The sequence below is a fragment of the Psammomys obesus genome, unplaced genomic scaffold, assembly GCF_907164565.1.
Source record: "Psammomys obesus unplaced genomic scaffold, mPsaObe1.curated_primary_1811, whole genome shotgun sequence".
In the NCBI taxonomy this organism is placed as follows: Eukaryota; Metazoa; Chordata; class Mammalia; order Rodentia; family Muridae; genus Psammomys; species Psammomys obesus.
In genome coordinates, this window is record NW_026592548.1 from 7,867,102 (window position 1) to 7,883,860 (window position 16,759).

General features: G+C 45.3%; 1 protein-coding gene across 2 annotated transcripts in view; it reads left to right on the forward strand.

Moving 5' to 3' along the window:
• The window catches only part of Ak5 (adenylate kinase 5), a 193,558-nt gene that overhangs the window by 57,081 nt on the left and 119,718 nt on the right, over positions 1 to 16,759 (forward strand). For both annotated transcript variants that reach the window (XM_055614277.1, XM_055614278.1), the window contains one exon: positions 2,675 to 2,866. In XM_055614277.1, coding sequence (XP_055470252.1) covers positions 2,675 to 2,866 — 192 coding nt within the window. The remainder of the gene's footprint in view (positions 1 to 2,674; positions 2,867 to 16,759) is intronic.

Sequence of the window (16,759 nt, forward strand, 5' to 3'; positions counted from 1 at the left end):
GGGGAGAGGGTGGGAAGGGAGGCAGAGGAAAGGAATGGAAAGAGGTTGAGGAGGGAGAGAGGAGGAGAGGGAAGGGGAAGGAAAAGGGGAGGAAGAAGAGAGAGTTTTACTATGACATGATTTAGCTAGAAAGATGCTAAGATCAATTTTGGACCTGGCTGAGTCACAAGTAACATTTAGACTTCTGAAAAGAACTGTCACAAAGACATTTGAAAACACAGGACCAAGGGCTGTTGAAAGTCAGTGGAGAAAATGCGTACTTGGAATCAATACAGGGTGCAGATGAAAGGCAAACAGGAAAGCCACTGCAAGAAAGCAAGCCTAGAGAGGGGAACCATGATTGATACTGGAAAAACAACCTTCTGGAGAGTTTGAAGAGGCAGTATTATGGGGGGGGGGGGAATAACAAATAAAAAAGTCCTGTCAAAGGAGACCCAGAATCACACAGAATAAGGAAAATCAAGAGCTAGGGAGCACGGTGAAAATGTCTCAGATTTGTTCTGGGCACTCCCCTTAACGCAGTCTTCAGGATAACACTGTTCACAGGTTGTAGATAATTTAAAAGTATGAGATAATAATGTTTATTATCAGTCCTATAACTATCACAGTGGTGTTATCTAACCCACTATTGTATCAATAAAAGACACACACACACACACCCCTGATAGATTTCAGAATAGCTTTGTTTCCCCTGGCACAAGGCAGATGTTACCACCTAACTACCTTCACCTCCCACGCCATCTGCTTTCACAATTTCTATCTGGGCTATTTCCCGTCCCTAATCTATAAATATGTGCTTATTCTCTCACCTGGGCCGCTTTCCTCCGTCCACGCCTGTCCAGCCACGCGCTCCTCTGCCCACTAGCCCATCACAGCTCCCTGCGTCCTTCCCCTTCCGGCCCCTCTCTCCTCTCAAGATCCTTCCCTCTGCAAAGCCCTGGAACCCTGGTCATGCCTCCCTCTCATCCCGTGGCGCGGGAGCCAGCTCCACGGCAGGGCGGCAGCCAGCCCTCAGGGCTGAAACCAGCATCTGAAAACACAGTTGCACCTTCCTGCACATTCACATCCATACTGGCACACAAGGACACAAACGCTTGGTGGTTTCAGCATGGGTATGTGCACACGTGGAGCACTAGCATACGTGTGCGCGCGCGCGTGTGCAAGTACACGTGTGTGCGCGCTCGTGCGCGTATGTGCCGTGTGCATGTGCGTATGTGCCGTGTGCATGTGCGTGGCAGTCAGAAGACGGCTTAGGTCATCAGGCTGGGGGCAAGCACATCTGCCCCTGAGCCACCTCACAGAGGGCACAGACGTGGGAGAAGACACTGACACTGTGACCACCCTTCTCACTCTCTTGGATTTTCACTTGTCCGTGGGTTTTGTATTGTGCACCTTACATCAGTGCGGGCACGTCGTGTGCAGATTCGTGGTGTATAAGTTCACAAGCATGGGGGTGTTGAGGTACATGTCTCCGAATTTACAGGGATGAAGAAGCACTTGATTGCTGTTACTACTTTATGTTTGGTTCTTTGTGTGCGTGTGAGTACAGATGGATGTGTGAGCATGTGCGCGTGTGTCTCCCTGTGCCTGTGCACTAGTGTGTGTATGAACTGTGTGTGCATGTGGGGGGAATGCATGTGTGCACGTGTGTGTGCACATGTGACTGTGTGCATGGGCATTTGTGCATGTATGCATGTGAGTGTGTTATGTATTTGCGCATGTGTAAGTATGTGTGCATGTGTGTGTGCATGTAGTTGAATGGGTGTGAGTGTATATGCACGTGGAAGGGTGTGTGCACATGTGTGTGAGTGTGTGCACGTGCCATGGCATGAGTGAGGAGATGAGAGGACAACTCGGTTGGAGGAGCTTTTGGCTTCGCCTCATGTGGTGGAGTGGGTGATAAGCGCCTCTCCCCTGAGCCACGCCAGGCCACGCACTTTAAAGCACTGCGCCTTTAGGGCCTTCCCAGGCTCAGCACACACGTGCTCCCTTCCTGATCACGTTACCGTTTAAACACTCCGGTTCCCAGTCACGTAAAGGCTGTGAACCTCTTAGGCTGTGTCCACACAAATCCTTGACATTCCATGAAGGACTCTGTCTGGTGCTGTGTGGAAGGGAGAGGCCCAGAGGCCACCGGCCAAACAGATGATCTTCAGCTTTGACCTCAGTGCTTAGGCTGAGCTCTGCTCAGGCCTAAGACAGGCTCATTGTTCATTGCTGTGCAGCATGCTATGAAAGTTAGTAGCAGCACAAGGAGATAGCTGAGCTCCGGCCCTCAGCACGCAGCAGCCAGCTTCTGTAACCAGTGGAAAGTGGTGACAGTGGAGCGTAGCTTTGCTGCAGACAGCTCTAACCCAATGACCATCTCCTCTAAAATCGGCTTGTGTGTGCTCCAGCAAAGTTCAGACTGAAAATGTATGTGAGGATGTGCAGAAAATATGTTTCCTGAACCCTAAAGAGCTAGCACACTGACACATGGGTGGACTGTCATTTATAGGGACTGCAATGGGCCGGGTAGTCATGGCCTTGCAGAGACAGCAGCTTGGGAAATACCCTGGAAAAGACAGAAGTAGCCACGTGTTTGGCCACCACAGCGGAGCAGGGGAGAGCAGGGCTGCGGCCCTGAGTGTCGTCTGGCCTCTTGAACACCTGTCTGTCTGCCTGCTCCCCACAGATCTGCACACCTGACCTGGTAGTGTTCCTGGCGTGTGCCAACCAGAGGCTCAAGGAGAGGCTGCAGAAGCGAGCCGAGCAGCAGGGGCGGCCTGACGACAACCTGAAAGCCACGCAAAGGAGGCTCGTCAACTTCAAGCAGAATGCAGGCCCGCTGGTGAAGTACTTCCAGGAGAAGGGACTCATCGTGACTGTGAGTGGCTTCCCTGCTCAAGACAGGCCGTTCCGACCTCTGGCCAGCCCATGTCCTCACCTAGAAAGTCTCTTGATTTTAGGACTTTGGGGACAATGTGCAGTCTCAATAAAGAAAGGGGCAGTGTTTTCAATAATATCCCTTGATTCAGCCATAAGGATTTTTTTTTAAACCTTTCATTTCAGTTTAATTTTTCTGAAAGAGGACAAGTTAATGCTTTGTACAGCTCCATACCATCCACGTCTAAAGTTCTGAAGCAACAATCTGGGTAGTTTTAAGCAGCATTTGCCCGTTTCTCTGTTTACTGATTCCCCGCCATATCAGTAGACTTAATGGACAGCAGTTGGTGTGTGGAAGGAGATTTGACTTTTAAGTTGGGCTTTGTCATGTATTATATGAGGTTATGGATCCTGACTCCACCCTAATGTTTTCTGGTGGTTTGACTTGCTAATGTTGAAACCAGAGGAATCCATTTAGTACAGGTGTTCTTTAATTCTGTGCAGTGTATGCACACATGTGTCAATATGAACATTTCCCCACATAGTTGGTTCTGTGGTCACTGATGTTCAGTGTTCCGATGAAGGGTGATGCTGGTCATCAGGTCCTTCATGCTTGGATGTGACCCTTCAGACAGGAAGACTGGGCTGATTAACAATTTCCCAGATCTGAGTCAGGTGTCAAATCACAGCAAAGACAGAGATCACGGGCCACAAAAAAAGTCCCCTCATGCCACAAAAGCCACAGCAGCTTCCTGGCAGCTGGGCTGTGGTAGGCAGCATCAGAGCTCTTTCCCCACCCTCTGCCCCTTGGCCCAGATGAAGAGTTCTTGTCTGGTGGCTGTGCACCTGGTGAAGATGCATACTGCGCCATTCTTCAGTTTGTATGTAGCAGCTGAAGCACAGTCACAGAAGTCCTGCGACCTGGGGCGGACGGTCTCTTGGTTGGACTGAAATGCCCTCAGCTGTGGCATTTGGATAGTTATTTCTTTGCAGTCTTCGTATTGTGGTTTCTGCTTTGAGTCAGAGTTGTAAATCTGGTCTTGAGATGACTTCCCATGCCAGAGGTCATTTAAGTTTTGGCTTGAAACAGACACTGAGTTCTAGGAAAGATTCGGGAACATCGGGGTGGGATTTTCCACAGCTCTGTATGTGTGTGTGTTTCTCATCAATTACCAGTCCTGACTTTTGTCTTGTGCCATGACAAAAAAAAAAAAAAAAAAAAAAAAAAAAACACTGCAGACTAAATTGCAGCTTCGAGAAGCAACTTAAAGGTATAACCAGAGGCTCCTAATGACTCACTGCTGAGCAGATTTCCCAAATGAATGCAGGGTGGGGAGTGTTAATTCACTAACATCGTGGAGGTGAAAGGCAACTTTCTGTAATTGAAAGAGTCAGCAACAACAGGGCTGGCAACCTGTGACCTCACTGCCAAGTCAAGTGAGTTTCCAGATAAACGCCGCTAATGATGGGAGAAAACTGGCCTTGCAGAGCCACCTTACACAGGCTGGACTCCCAAGAGTGTAATTTAAAAGGCAAAGGACAAAAAGGTCTGACAACGTCGTAAATACTGTCCCCTGAGACACATGTTCTCCTCTAAGGCTGGGGTCACAGTTCCCTTTCAGAATCGAAATTTGGCAGCGCTTTGGTTTTTAAAGATGAGCTAAGTAATAAAAATTATCGTATTTGCTCATCATAGATGTTAAGATTCAATAAAAATCTGTTAGTTAATAGGTTAGTCTCAAAATTTTCCTCTACTGTCTCCCCTTCAGCTCCCACCAGGGCCTCTGCCTGCCACTCCTCATGGACTCATTTAGTAAATATTCACTAAGGAGTTTCTCAGCTAGCTGTCAGGGATTCGGGGAAGCCGCTCAGTGGGTAACAGGGCTTACTGAGTTCGGACACTTTCCTCATTTGCCTCTTGTTGCTATAATAACCACAACCAAAAACAACTCACAGGAGAAGAGGTTTGCTACGTCTTTCAGGTTATAGTCTGTTATTGAGGGCAGTCTTATTTTGGGGGCTGGAAGCAGAAGCCACAGAGCAATGCTGCTTTCTGGCTTTGCTTCCCCAGGCTGCTCAGCTGCCTTTCCTGTACAGCCCAGGTCCACCTGCCGAGGGATGGTGCTGCCCACGGTGGGCTTAGGCCCTTCTAAAGCAATCAGCAATCAAGACAATTCCCACACGGACCCACAGAGGCCCATCTGGTAGAAGCCCTTTCTCAGATGAGCTTTTCCTCTTCACAGGAATGTCTATGTTTGTGTCAAGCTGACAGTAACGAAGACACGTACACAGAACCCATATATAAAGCTAGGCATGACTGAGAGCACTTGTAACCCCAGCACCGCGGGTGGGACAGAGACAGGATTGCTGGAGCTGGCTGCTTGGCCCGCCAGACTAGCTAAAAACCAGCATACTCAGAGAGGTTGGGTGAGGGACTGTGTCTTGAAAGAATAAAGCAGAAAACTGTAGTGTAGGACATCTGGCTCCCTCCAGCTGCATAGCATGTGCAAACACACACACACACACACACACACACACACACACACACACACACACACATGTGTACTCCACACACATAAAAATAACGTGAGTAAAGGCTTTCAGTTTCTTCATTGACTGTCTCAAGCTCCTATAATGGTGCTTGCCCAGGACATAGTCTGTTCCGAATACATGAAGAATGCATAGTTTGTGGGGAAGAATATGAAACCATGAGCTGCAGTCTGAATGCGAGAATGTTCGGGGGATCTGACGTACTCCTCACATTCTCAGAGGAGGCTGGAATTCCCTGCAGCTCAGCAGGCCCTCCCCATCTCTGCATAATCATGCATCCATGCATAAGGACTAACCGCTTGTCCCCAAGCAAGCCCCTGGGGACCACAGAGAGGAGGAACTTCCTGGTGCTTCTCCAAGGATCTTGGAGTTAAAAACCTCATGTGGAATCTCAGCTCCACTGCTATCTAGTATCGGAATGTCCCACGAGGTGCGCCACAGCTGTGGACTGGAGAGGGTGTAGCCCGCCTTGCAGTGTCATACGGGAACAGTGAGAGGGGACGGGACAGACAGTGGTGGATGACAATGTGAAGACACTTAAGGCTCAGCAGACGTCTTTACTGCTCGGCCCGGATGCCGGCGGCATCCCTCCACACCTACGTCACCTTCAGGGTTACAGCCTCGTCGGGGACTCGCACACCTCACCTGTGCAGTGGGTGCCATCCTTCACCCTGCCCCGTTGTGGATTAACCGGCAGCCTAAGCGTAAAGGCTCAACAGGCTGTGGCAAGCTGATTGATGGCACTTCGTGATTTCTGTGTTTCTTCTCTCCTCTTCTGACCCTCTAATGCTCCTCATCATGAAGCCCTCACTAGTAAGACCCTGCCTTTTGAGGAAGCTACTGCTGCTCCCCAAATAGACCTTATTAGAGAAACCCCAACTTAATATTGAAGGAGTCTAAAACTTCATGCCAACTTATTTTTTTAATATGCCTGTTAGTGGATCATAAAGTTGACCCACTGGCTTGCTTTGTCTATCCTGTGGGTCTGGGATTGAACCAAGGTTCTTGGGTCTGCTAGGAAAGCTCTCCACCACTGAGCTATGTCCCTGGCCTGGATTTTTTTTTTTAACAAATATAATCAAGACGTGTCTGAATAGTGTAGCTGAATTGTAATAAACATCAGTTCATTCTTTTTTTTTCTACTTCTTCATTGACTGTGTATCTGTTGGCAGCTGTGACAAAAAAAAAAAACTGAAAAGAGCATCTAATACAGGGAGAGTGTATTGTTTCCTGGTCATGATCTTGTCAACATTCTTCCCATCACATCAAGCTCCTTGGTGAACCATTTCATTCTGTGTTTGTACATGCCGTCTTCTTTGCAGGAGTGAATTAAATGATAGGAAACCAGAAGTCTGGTGTATTCAGCTGATCATGGAATTTTTCTCAGTGTGTTGACTTTTCCCCGCCACAGTGTTAGCTATAATTTCTCATGTCATTCTTAATCCTTATATTTTTGATTAAAGAGTGGAATGTTGGGAGTTCCCAGGGTTAGTGAAATGTTTTTTGTGAGGATTTGGTGTGTTTGAAATTAGGAAAGTTTATTCATCTTAACTGAATGAGCTGACTCTTAGACCATTTTGGGCACTTGGACATTTCTATTGGATAATAAGTTCCCTTTATAGATTTTGAAGTTTCTATGTAATGTTTGTTATTATTTAAGCTTAACAAGCTTAAACAAAACAAATTAGTTTTTGTTTGAATCATCATTGGTCAAGAAGTCTTTGTAATTTTCTTAGCTTCTGTGGTGTTAGAGGTCAAACCACTGCCTTGTGGATCCTGGGCAAATGCTCTGTCTCAGAGGTATACCTCAAGCTTGGTTCCATGTAAAGATGATGGACTCCAAACCTGTATATGCAAGACTGCTTTATTTTTAGAGAAAAAAAATTTTAAGTGCCTGAATACAGAAAGGCAAAATGTAATGTCTGTGTTCTTTTCTAAAACACATCAAAGATTTGTGCCTTTGGCCATTTCACTAAGCTAGAAAGACCAACCACTCACCACCATGGAACAAACAGGACTTAATATGGGTGATAACTAGTGAGATGGTTCAGCTAATAAGGGCACTAGCCACCAAACCTAACAACCTATGTTCTATCCTCTGGTCCCACGCGATGAGAGGAAAGAATCCATGCTTCCAGTCGTCCTCTGACCTCCACATGCATGCCATGGTATACATGTATACACATACACACACACACACACACAGAGAGAGAGAGAGAGAGAAAGAATAAGTAAAATATAATTTTCAGAGGTTTCATTTTTTAAATGTGTGACAGTCAATGAATGTCTGCAGTCTGCTCTAGAGAGCGAGGAGATCAGCCATTTTCCCTGTGGACATTTTCTAAAAGGAGATAAGAGAAAAAAAAAACTTAAAATGAGATGTAATCTATAATTTTATAATCTATGGAGAAGCCTCTTTATTTCTATCAAAATTTACCAGTTGGATTTCTTCAGATAATGAACACTTAGGTTGAAACATAATAAAGGCTGGATCATTTCTTGTTCGCCAACACCAGCTTTTCTGGGAGCACGGACAAGTTATTATAGCAAGACTCCATAGTCTCTCATTTCAGTAATTATCTCATATGATGTTGGAAGTTTTGGTTTTACGGAGTGTGAGTATGGGGTGGGGGGGAGCTATCTCTTCTTGGCATTCATTGAAGTGAATTTATGTGTTTGCTTGTTTGTTTGTTTTTGAGATGGGGTGTCATGGACCTCAGGCTGAACTCACACTTGCTACACAGCTAGAGCTGACCTTGAATTTCCTGCCTCTACTTCCTAGTGCTGGCATTATAGGCGTGTACCACCATGCTCAGCTGAATGTGTGTGGAGCCCAAGGCTATTGACTGTTAGGCAAGCAGTCTCCCACCTGAGCTGCTTCTTCATCCCCTGAAATGAATATTTTCAACTCATACACGCTCTCACTCTTGCTCTCTCTCACACATATTCTCTTTCTCACACACACTGTCTCTCTCTTCCTCACATATACATATTCTCATTCTCTCTCTCTCTCTCTCTCACACACACACACACACAAATTAGAAATGATTCTGCATTAAATTAATTAATTAATTATTAATTTTCAAACAAAACAAAAGCCCCCCCCCCCGCCTCTGCCCGGCTTTCCCCACTTCTCTGTAGCTTAGGTGACATTCTGTGGCCATGTAGTATCAAACTAGAACACGGAGGGTACATCCCTATGGACACCACACTGCTGGGCTAAGGGTGTGTCTAGGTGGTAGGGCATTTACCTCATAGGGGAGGTGTGACACGGAGCAGAGGTAACGACCTCCTTGGTCCACTGGGCACTGTCCCTGAACCCAGAAAGCTCCATTTGCACTGTGCTTTCTTCATTTGCTCTGCATCACTTCCTTTCAGTGAGGAGAGCGCCTGCTACACTCACCAATGAGACTATGATTCCCACCGCCCCATGCTGCTACCCTGAGAAAAAGTGAACAGGCATAGTAACCAAATTTAGACTGAGACAACGAATAGGCATGTTTTCATTAACTTTGAGTTTCATGGGAGCCAGCACTAACATTCAAAATGCAAGCACGCTGCTGTGGTTCGAATGTGAACTGTCCCCATAGGCTTAGCTGTTTGAACATCTGGTCCCCAGCTGGTGGTGCTGTTTGAGAAGGTTCCTGGAGGAAGTACGTCACTGGGGCCAGGCTTGAACTTTTCTAGCCTACTTCCACTTTCTCCTCTCCCTCTCCTTCACAGCTGCCAGGTCAGTCTCATGACCATACAGCCTTGCCTTTCCTATTGTAATGGACTCTATCCCTCTGGAAATTCTATCACAGCTGGAAAGTAACTAACCCTCTTCTCCCAAAGCTGTCAGTGTGCAACCCTGGTGGGCAGAGCCATGGCATAGTATAACTGAAACGATAAATAAAATGCTTACGAAGAAATAAATCTAAGCAGTATCACAATCGCCAAACTGTTAGGAGACTCAGAGGCTGCCTTATCTCAAGCAAGGCAAAGAGAACACTTGCCAGCATCTTGCCCAAACAAACACATTCTCCCAAAATTACTAAGGAATTTTTTGCCATGCTTCTCAGTAGGTGGATATTGATGAATTTGCAACATGTAAGACAGTGAGCCCATATTGCTTTTTCAGTACCATGGGTTATTTTCCCTTGTTTAAGTATCCATTGTCATGTAACCAAAGAGCTCCTTTTCATTCTTGTTTGTCTATTTAGTAACTGAGAAAAGTATCTGGGTGGAGTTTTAGGCAGTGGAGGTATTCTGAAAGGGACATAGAACATTGTGTTAACCTGTCTAGGATACTGTGGGGTGGTTCATCTCTACTGTGAACATGATCAGGTTCAGCATCACTGAGGAGATCCACCTCTGGGCACATCTGTGAGGGTGTTTCCAGAAATGTTTAACTAAGGAGGAAACACCCATCTGGCGTGTGCTGTCATCATCCTATGGACTGGGGTCCTGGGAAGGATGAAAGAGGAAAGGAAAGAGGCCAGCAGAGTGACAGAATTCTGCTCTCTGCTTGATGGTTTCTCAGCTGTGAGGAGTCACAGCCACCTACTCCTGCACCAGGAACACCATCTCATCTTTGCCACAGGATGCTATAAACTGTGATACCTCTTAAGCCACAAGCCAAAATAAATCCTTTACTTAAATTGCTTTCTGTTGTATATTTCATCATTGCAACAAGAAATACACTCCTTAAAACTGTATTTCAATTGCTCCAAATATTTTTAAATTAACTAAATTGTTCTTTCTAGAATGAAATGTAGTAATACTAGAACCTCAAAATCAAAAGTCCAGAAGTAACATGAAACATACTTAATTTTTTTGACCCAATAAACACAAGATTTTAAGGGATATTGCTGTGTGGACAACAAGATTTGTCAAAGCCTAGAGGGTGTTCGGGGGTGATTGGTTAGAGAGTGCTACCTCAGGGAAGTGCCTCTGCTGCTTCAGGAGGCCACGTCTGTATTGCTCAGGGTTGCCTTTCCATTGACCAACTTCCTCAGGTTTTCATAAGAATGACTTGAAAAAAGCCAGACATGACTGAAGAATGAATCTGATTGGTTTTCTGAATTGTCCTCATTGTGCACACTAAAAGGTAAAGTAGGATTTCAGTTTCATGTGAAGCTGTTTGTGTACAATGTCGCATTACACACAGCAAAGCAAGAGCCACAGTCCAGGGTGTAAATTACGCCTATTCCATAACAGCATCAAAGTGAACAGATCAAGCAGAAGCTGTCCATATTCATAGCTCCTGGCATTCTGTCTCTGCGAGAAGCATACTTACTGACGTACTTTTCCCTTCCTGAAGCTCAGGCGGCGTCAGTCATCTTCACACTCCACAGGTGAAGAGAAAAACCCAGTGACTCAGGAAGGCCTTTCCTCTCAAAGTTAGGAACGATGCCGCCCTAACACTAGCTCCCAGAGAGAGAGCTTCTCTCTCGTTGAAGTCAGTATTCTCAGTGTTCTGGGTGGCACAGGTGACGTAAGGATGGTTTTTAAGAATGAGTCACTTTTCTGTTGATTTCATTGGCACAGGCATTGGAAAAATCTAGTCCAAAAGCCCTGCTAGTGTTCTTCAGTTACCGTAAGTACAAAGAAAGGCCTTAGTATGGTAACTGTGGAGCAAATGATTTGGTACAATTAAGGTAGTGTTCAAGGGGCTGGAGAGAGGACTCCAGAGCTAGGAGGGCTTACTGCCATGTTGGGCAATCGACAAATGTCAGTATGTCCACCTACAGGGGATGCAGTGTCCTCTTCCGGCCTCCTCAGGTGCTCACACTCACACACACTCATACACACACACAAACTCACACATACCCTTACACACACCTTCACACATACTCACATATACACTACACTCACACATACCCTCACATAACTCATACATACACACACGCACACGCACACAGACACACTTACATGCACACACAGACACACACACACACACACACACACACATAAATATAAAATCTTTTTAAAAAGATAACATTCCAGGGACACATTGGAAAGATTCTTGCTAAGAAAATCCCAACTCTAAACTCTAAGTACTGTTGAAAAGTCAATTTAACAACCTTTCATTAAGGTTTATGCTATTTTTGTGGAAATGACTTTGACAACACTTTGTCTTTGAAATCCTTTTTATAGTAAAACAGATTTATAAAGGCTGGCTCTTTGACCACCTCGCCCTGATGTGGAGCAGCCTTACCAGGCCACAGAGGGGGACAATGCAGCCAGTTCTGATGAGATCTGATAGTCTAGGGTCAGATGGAAGGGGAGGAAGACCTCCCCTATCAGTGGACTTGGGGAGGGGCATGGGAAGAGATGAGGGAGGGAGGAGATGAGAGAGGGAGGGTGGGATTGGAAGGAAATGAGGGAGGGGACTACAGCTGGGATATAAAGTGAATAAACTGTAATTAATAAAAGAAAACAAAGAAGTTTAAAAAGGTATGACTGTAGGAAAATAAAGAGTTAGTAGATACATGTTAGATAAATGTCATATCATGCCAATGGTTTCATATAAACTGCTTAGGCCACACAGGAATTGTGTGGCCACACACACACACACACACACACCACAGCTGAGTTATGTCTCTAGGTGATAATCAAAACAAAACCTTTGATGATTGTCTGAACAAACAGTTGCAGACTTCAAGAATGAAATCTAGAGTTGCTTTCAGTACTGTAATAAGCCTGGGTAGATGGCTAGTTTGCAAAGCTCGTGTCACACAAGCATGAGGATCTGGGTTCAGATTCTGAGCCAAGTGAAACTGAGCATGCTGGTGGGCTCTGTGGTGGTTTAAGGGGGCAATGCAGCCCCCTTCCCCAGTTGGGGCTGCTCTACAATTCCTGGCAGCCTGGAGGATTTATGGCATGACTACATTTCATGTTCTCAGTCTTTGCTTCCCTTGCATTGGTCAGCATGCCATCAGCCAGCTTTCTACTCTGGATGCCATGCCATGCTCTTTACTACAGTGACGGACTCTATCCCTCCAGAACCTTGGGCCAAAATAAACCCTTTTTTCAATAAGTTGCATTTGGTCATGGCATTTCATTCATTATAGCAACAGAAAAGTAACTAATAAGCCTCTGAGCTCAGTGGGCAGCCAGTGGGCCAGCTGGTCACTTTAGGTTTAGTGAGAGACCTGTCTTAGAGAATAACACGGACGGTGGCAGAGGAAAACACCTGACATTGCCCTTTGGCCTTCTTCCTGCTCTGCCCCCCCACCCCTGTCTGTGTCTCTCTCTATCTCTCTGTCTCTCATACACACACAGAGAGACAGGCACATAATTTTTTAAGTCTTATTGGAAACATTAATAAGAAAAACATTAGAACTGATCAATACCGAGAGAGAGAGAGAGAGAGAGAGAGAGAGAGAGAGAACAAGTTAAATGTTTTTCCCCCAAAGAAGACAAAGCAGGTAAAATACATATCAATCAAGAAAATACAAAACCCTGTTATGACTAGAAAGTCCTTGTACAAACAACAGCCATCAGTTCAGAGTTCTTAATGTGTCCCTGGTACTAATCAAAATGTGTCAGAGTAGCTCATTATCTTGCACTAAGTCGCAGGGAGGCAGGTTTTGTCATATTCAGCCTTTTGAAAATTAAGAACCAGAATCCATCACTTGCCCAGGATCGACCACAACAGCAGTAAATCCTGCCAGCCCTGGGCCTTGGGCCTCAGGGGAAGCACTGAGGTGTTTCTTCTCTTTTGTTTTTAGGGGACAGAGTCTTACTTGGATTCGCTTTCTTTGGGCATTTATCATTTGTTATGCATCTATTTAACTGCAAGCTCTACAACTGTGTTTTGTTTTGTTTTGTTTTGTTTTGTTTTGTTTTTTTCAGAAAAAAAAAGAATGAGAAAAATTATTCTCTTTATATATTGACTTGAAAGTTTGTTATAAAAGGTACTGTTGCCAGGTAATGCTTGTAAAATAATTAAGACAGTTTATAAAATTACTTACTCTAAGAACACATAACAGACAAGGAAATGGAGGGATAAAGCCCATCACTGTAGGAAAAAGCATGGCATGACAACAAGAACATAGAGCTGGCTGATCACATGCTAGTCACCACAGATAGCCAGTGGTTAAGCCTCACGTCCTTGTTTCTCTGTGCTGTACCTCTAACCCAAGCCAGTCAAGCAGATGTAAGTCAGACTATTAAGCTGACAAAACACAGTGACCAAAAGCAACTTATGGAAAAAAGGCTTATTTGGGCTTATGGTTCCCGAGGGACAAGAGTCCCTCATGGCAGGAAGGCCTGGCAGCAAGTGGCAGGAACCAGAAGCTGAGAGATCACATCGTAACCACAAGCACAAAGCCATCGGAAGAGCATGAGACTGAATAATCTCAAAGCCAGCCTGTGGTGTGTATCTGCCAGCCAGGCCACAGCCTACGTCTGCCCCCACAGCACCATTAGCTGGGACCAGTTGCTCAAATGCCTGAGCACAAGGGGAACATTTGTCATTCAGACTACCACACAGAGCTTTAGTCCTGTTGCGGGAAACATGCTGTCCTCCTCTTCCTGGGATGCACCTTTCCTCTTCCCTGCGATGACAATCTTTCCAGAGTCATTTTTTTCAGCTCTGTTGAGGACCTGTGTTATCCTGGCACCCTCACCAGACAGCAGTGACAAGCCTGAGGCAAAACTAGAAGTATTAAACTGGAAACTGTGTGTGTGGCCAGGAGTTAGGAAGGTTCCAGGTGGATTTGGGAAGGCCCAGACTGGAATGGTGGCTGTGTGGTGCAGGGCTACCTCTCTGTAGAGGGGGGGGGGGGGGGGGGGGGGGGGGGGGGGTACCGGGGGGGGGGGGGTGTGAAGGGGGAAGGGGGGCTACCACCCTCTGGGTCTAACAGCTTTTAATATTTTTCCTTTCCATTATATTTTTCACATGTTGACTATATTATGTCATGGAGAAGCTCTTCAATCCTGTCTTTTGGGGCTCCTAAATGCCTTCTGTGCTTCAATGTTTATTTCTTTCTCTGGATTTCATTTTCTCTAGATTGTTACAGTTTAATTGGTTAGAGTTACCATGTCTTTAATATTAGCTCAGCTCCTTCTATTCCTGTGGGGGGTTTTTGGTTTGGTCTCTTTGCTTTTAGAAGCTGGCAAAATCAAGTATTTATTCTGTTAGGAACATTGTGCTAGGAATTGAAGATAAAGACTAAATAGACTTTCTTACAGTATTTTGGTAACTCAATGCTTGTTGAACAGATATTCTTTAAGTAAGTAGAAAAAAAATAATTACAACAAAAACTTACCCGTTAAATCTGTTATATACATTCACCTCAGAAACAGAAAAAAAATTCTGAGAATGTGGTATTTATGTGACCCAAGATGAAAGTGGATTGGTAACACTAATGGTGTTTAAAGGGTTAAATTAAGGCACATCTTTAATGAGTTCATTTTCTCAAACAGTAATTTATGAATTGGACCCCTGCAGGCATACTTTTGGGGGGCTACTTTATTGGGTTCTTTCATCTACCACCTTCCAACCCTTATTCCACCCTAATCCCTCCCAAGCGCCTAACACTAGACAGAAGAGAAAGAGGGTTTGAGGGAAAAGGGCATAGACCTCTTTTTTTGTTGTTGTTACATTTTATTAACTCTGTATCCCAGCTGTATCCCACTCCCTCATTCCTTCCCAATCCCACCCTCCCTCCCTCATCTCCTCCCTGCCCCTTTCCAAGTCCATGGATTAGGGAGGACCTCCTTCCCTTTCATCTGACCCTGTTTTATCAGGTATCTTCAGGACTGGCTGCAAAGTCCTCCTCTGTGGCCTAGCAGGACTGCTCCTCCCTTGGGGGGTGGGGAGGTCAAAGAGCCAGCCATTGAGTTCCTGTCAGTAATAGTCCCTGTTCCCCTTACTAGGGAAAACCAATTGGTTACTGAGCTACCATGGGCTTCATCCAAGCAGAGGTTCTAGGTTATATCCATACATTGTCCTTGGAGTATCATTTTCAGAAAAAAAAAAAAAAAAAAACCCTGTGCCCAGATATATTTGGTCCTTGTGGAGCTCCTATCCTCTCCATGTCATACTAACTCCCCCTTCTTTCATATGATTCCCTACACTCTGCAGAAGGTTTGGTTATGAGTCTTAGTATATGAGTATCTGCTTTGATACACTACTAGGTAGAGTTTTTCAGGGGCCCTCTGCAGTAAGCTCCTGTCCTGTTACTTGTTTTCTCCTACGTCCAATGCACATCCCATTTGTCTTTCTAAGTGAGGATTGATCATCTTACCCCAGATATTCTTTCTTGTTTATCTTCTTTAGGTGTGTAGATTTCATTATGTTTATCATATCTTATAGGTCTAAATAAGTGAGTATATACCATGTGTGTCTTTTTCCTTCTGGGATACCTCACTCAGAAGGGCATAGACCTCTTTAGACTACTTCCTGCTGAATAGGGACAGCAGCTTTCTAGGGGTAGGTCCAATCTTCATTGTCAGAATATCCAGCAATCCAGCAATGTACCAATAACAAATGCAGCAGCAGGGGCAGCAGACACAGGCCCTCTCCAGGCTCTTCCATTTATCCCCTCCCCAAAGTTGCCCAGAATTAAACTGTCTGCAACTGGCAAAAATCATGCCCCTCCTAGAGCACAAGACAATCATAGTTAACAGCTGTGGATAAACTGAACCAGCCCCATAGCCCACACCTGGGATTAATATAAAAATATATCAACATAACATGACTGGATCTTTAAAGAAAGCTAAATTCTCACTGAAGACATCTCTAAAGATGTGCTTTGGAGCTGCTGGTGAGGAAGGTGAAGACAAGGGCTTTCCAGGACACATACACCAACTCACTGATGACAACATTCAGTCGGTCATGGTTTTTCAGTTGGGTGGTCTGCCCTGGCTTGCAAGAAAGCCGTTGTTTGACTGCTGCCAGTTTCCTTCTCATTTACCATCTCCCTTTAGAAGAAATATAGTTCAAATAAGGTTCCTTGTGCTTCCATATTTATTACCCCTTAGGGAGATTGCCTGCTTTTGTCTGTTCATGAACTCCTAAGCCCTGGTCTCTATTTTAGGTTACTACAAAGTCTCCATTATTATCACAAAATAAGACATGTAATTCTGAGAGAAGCAGGGAAGAGCTGACAGACTGTGTCAAGTGTTGCAGCTGGCTGACAACGCTTTGCTCTTTCAGCCCCATAAGGTGGTTGGTTATTCCTGGGTGCTGTCTATGTGCCTGTTGTTCCTACTAAAATGGTCACAGTTGCATAGAGGGCAGGAGCTTGCTGCTCTTTCTCAGACAAACCCCAGGCGCAATAAACCCACCTAGCCCACCGCCTGTGTTGCTCGCCTGATGTCGCTTCTTCCCTCTTCCTTTGCCTTCACCCTT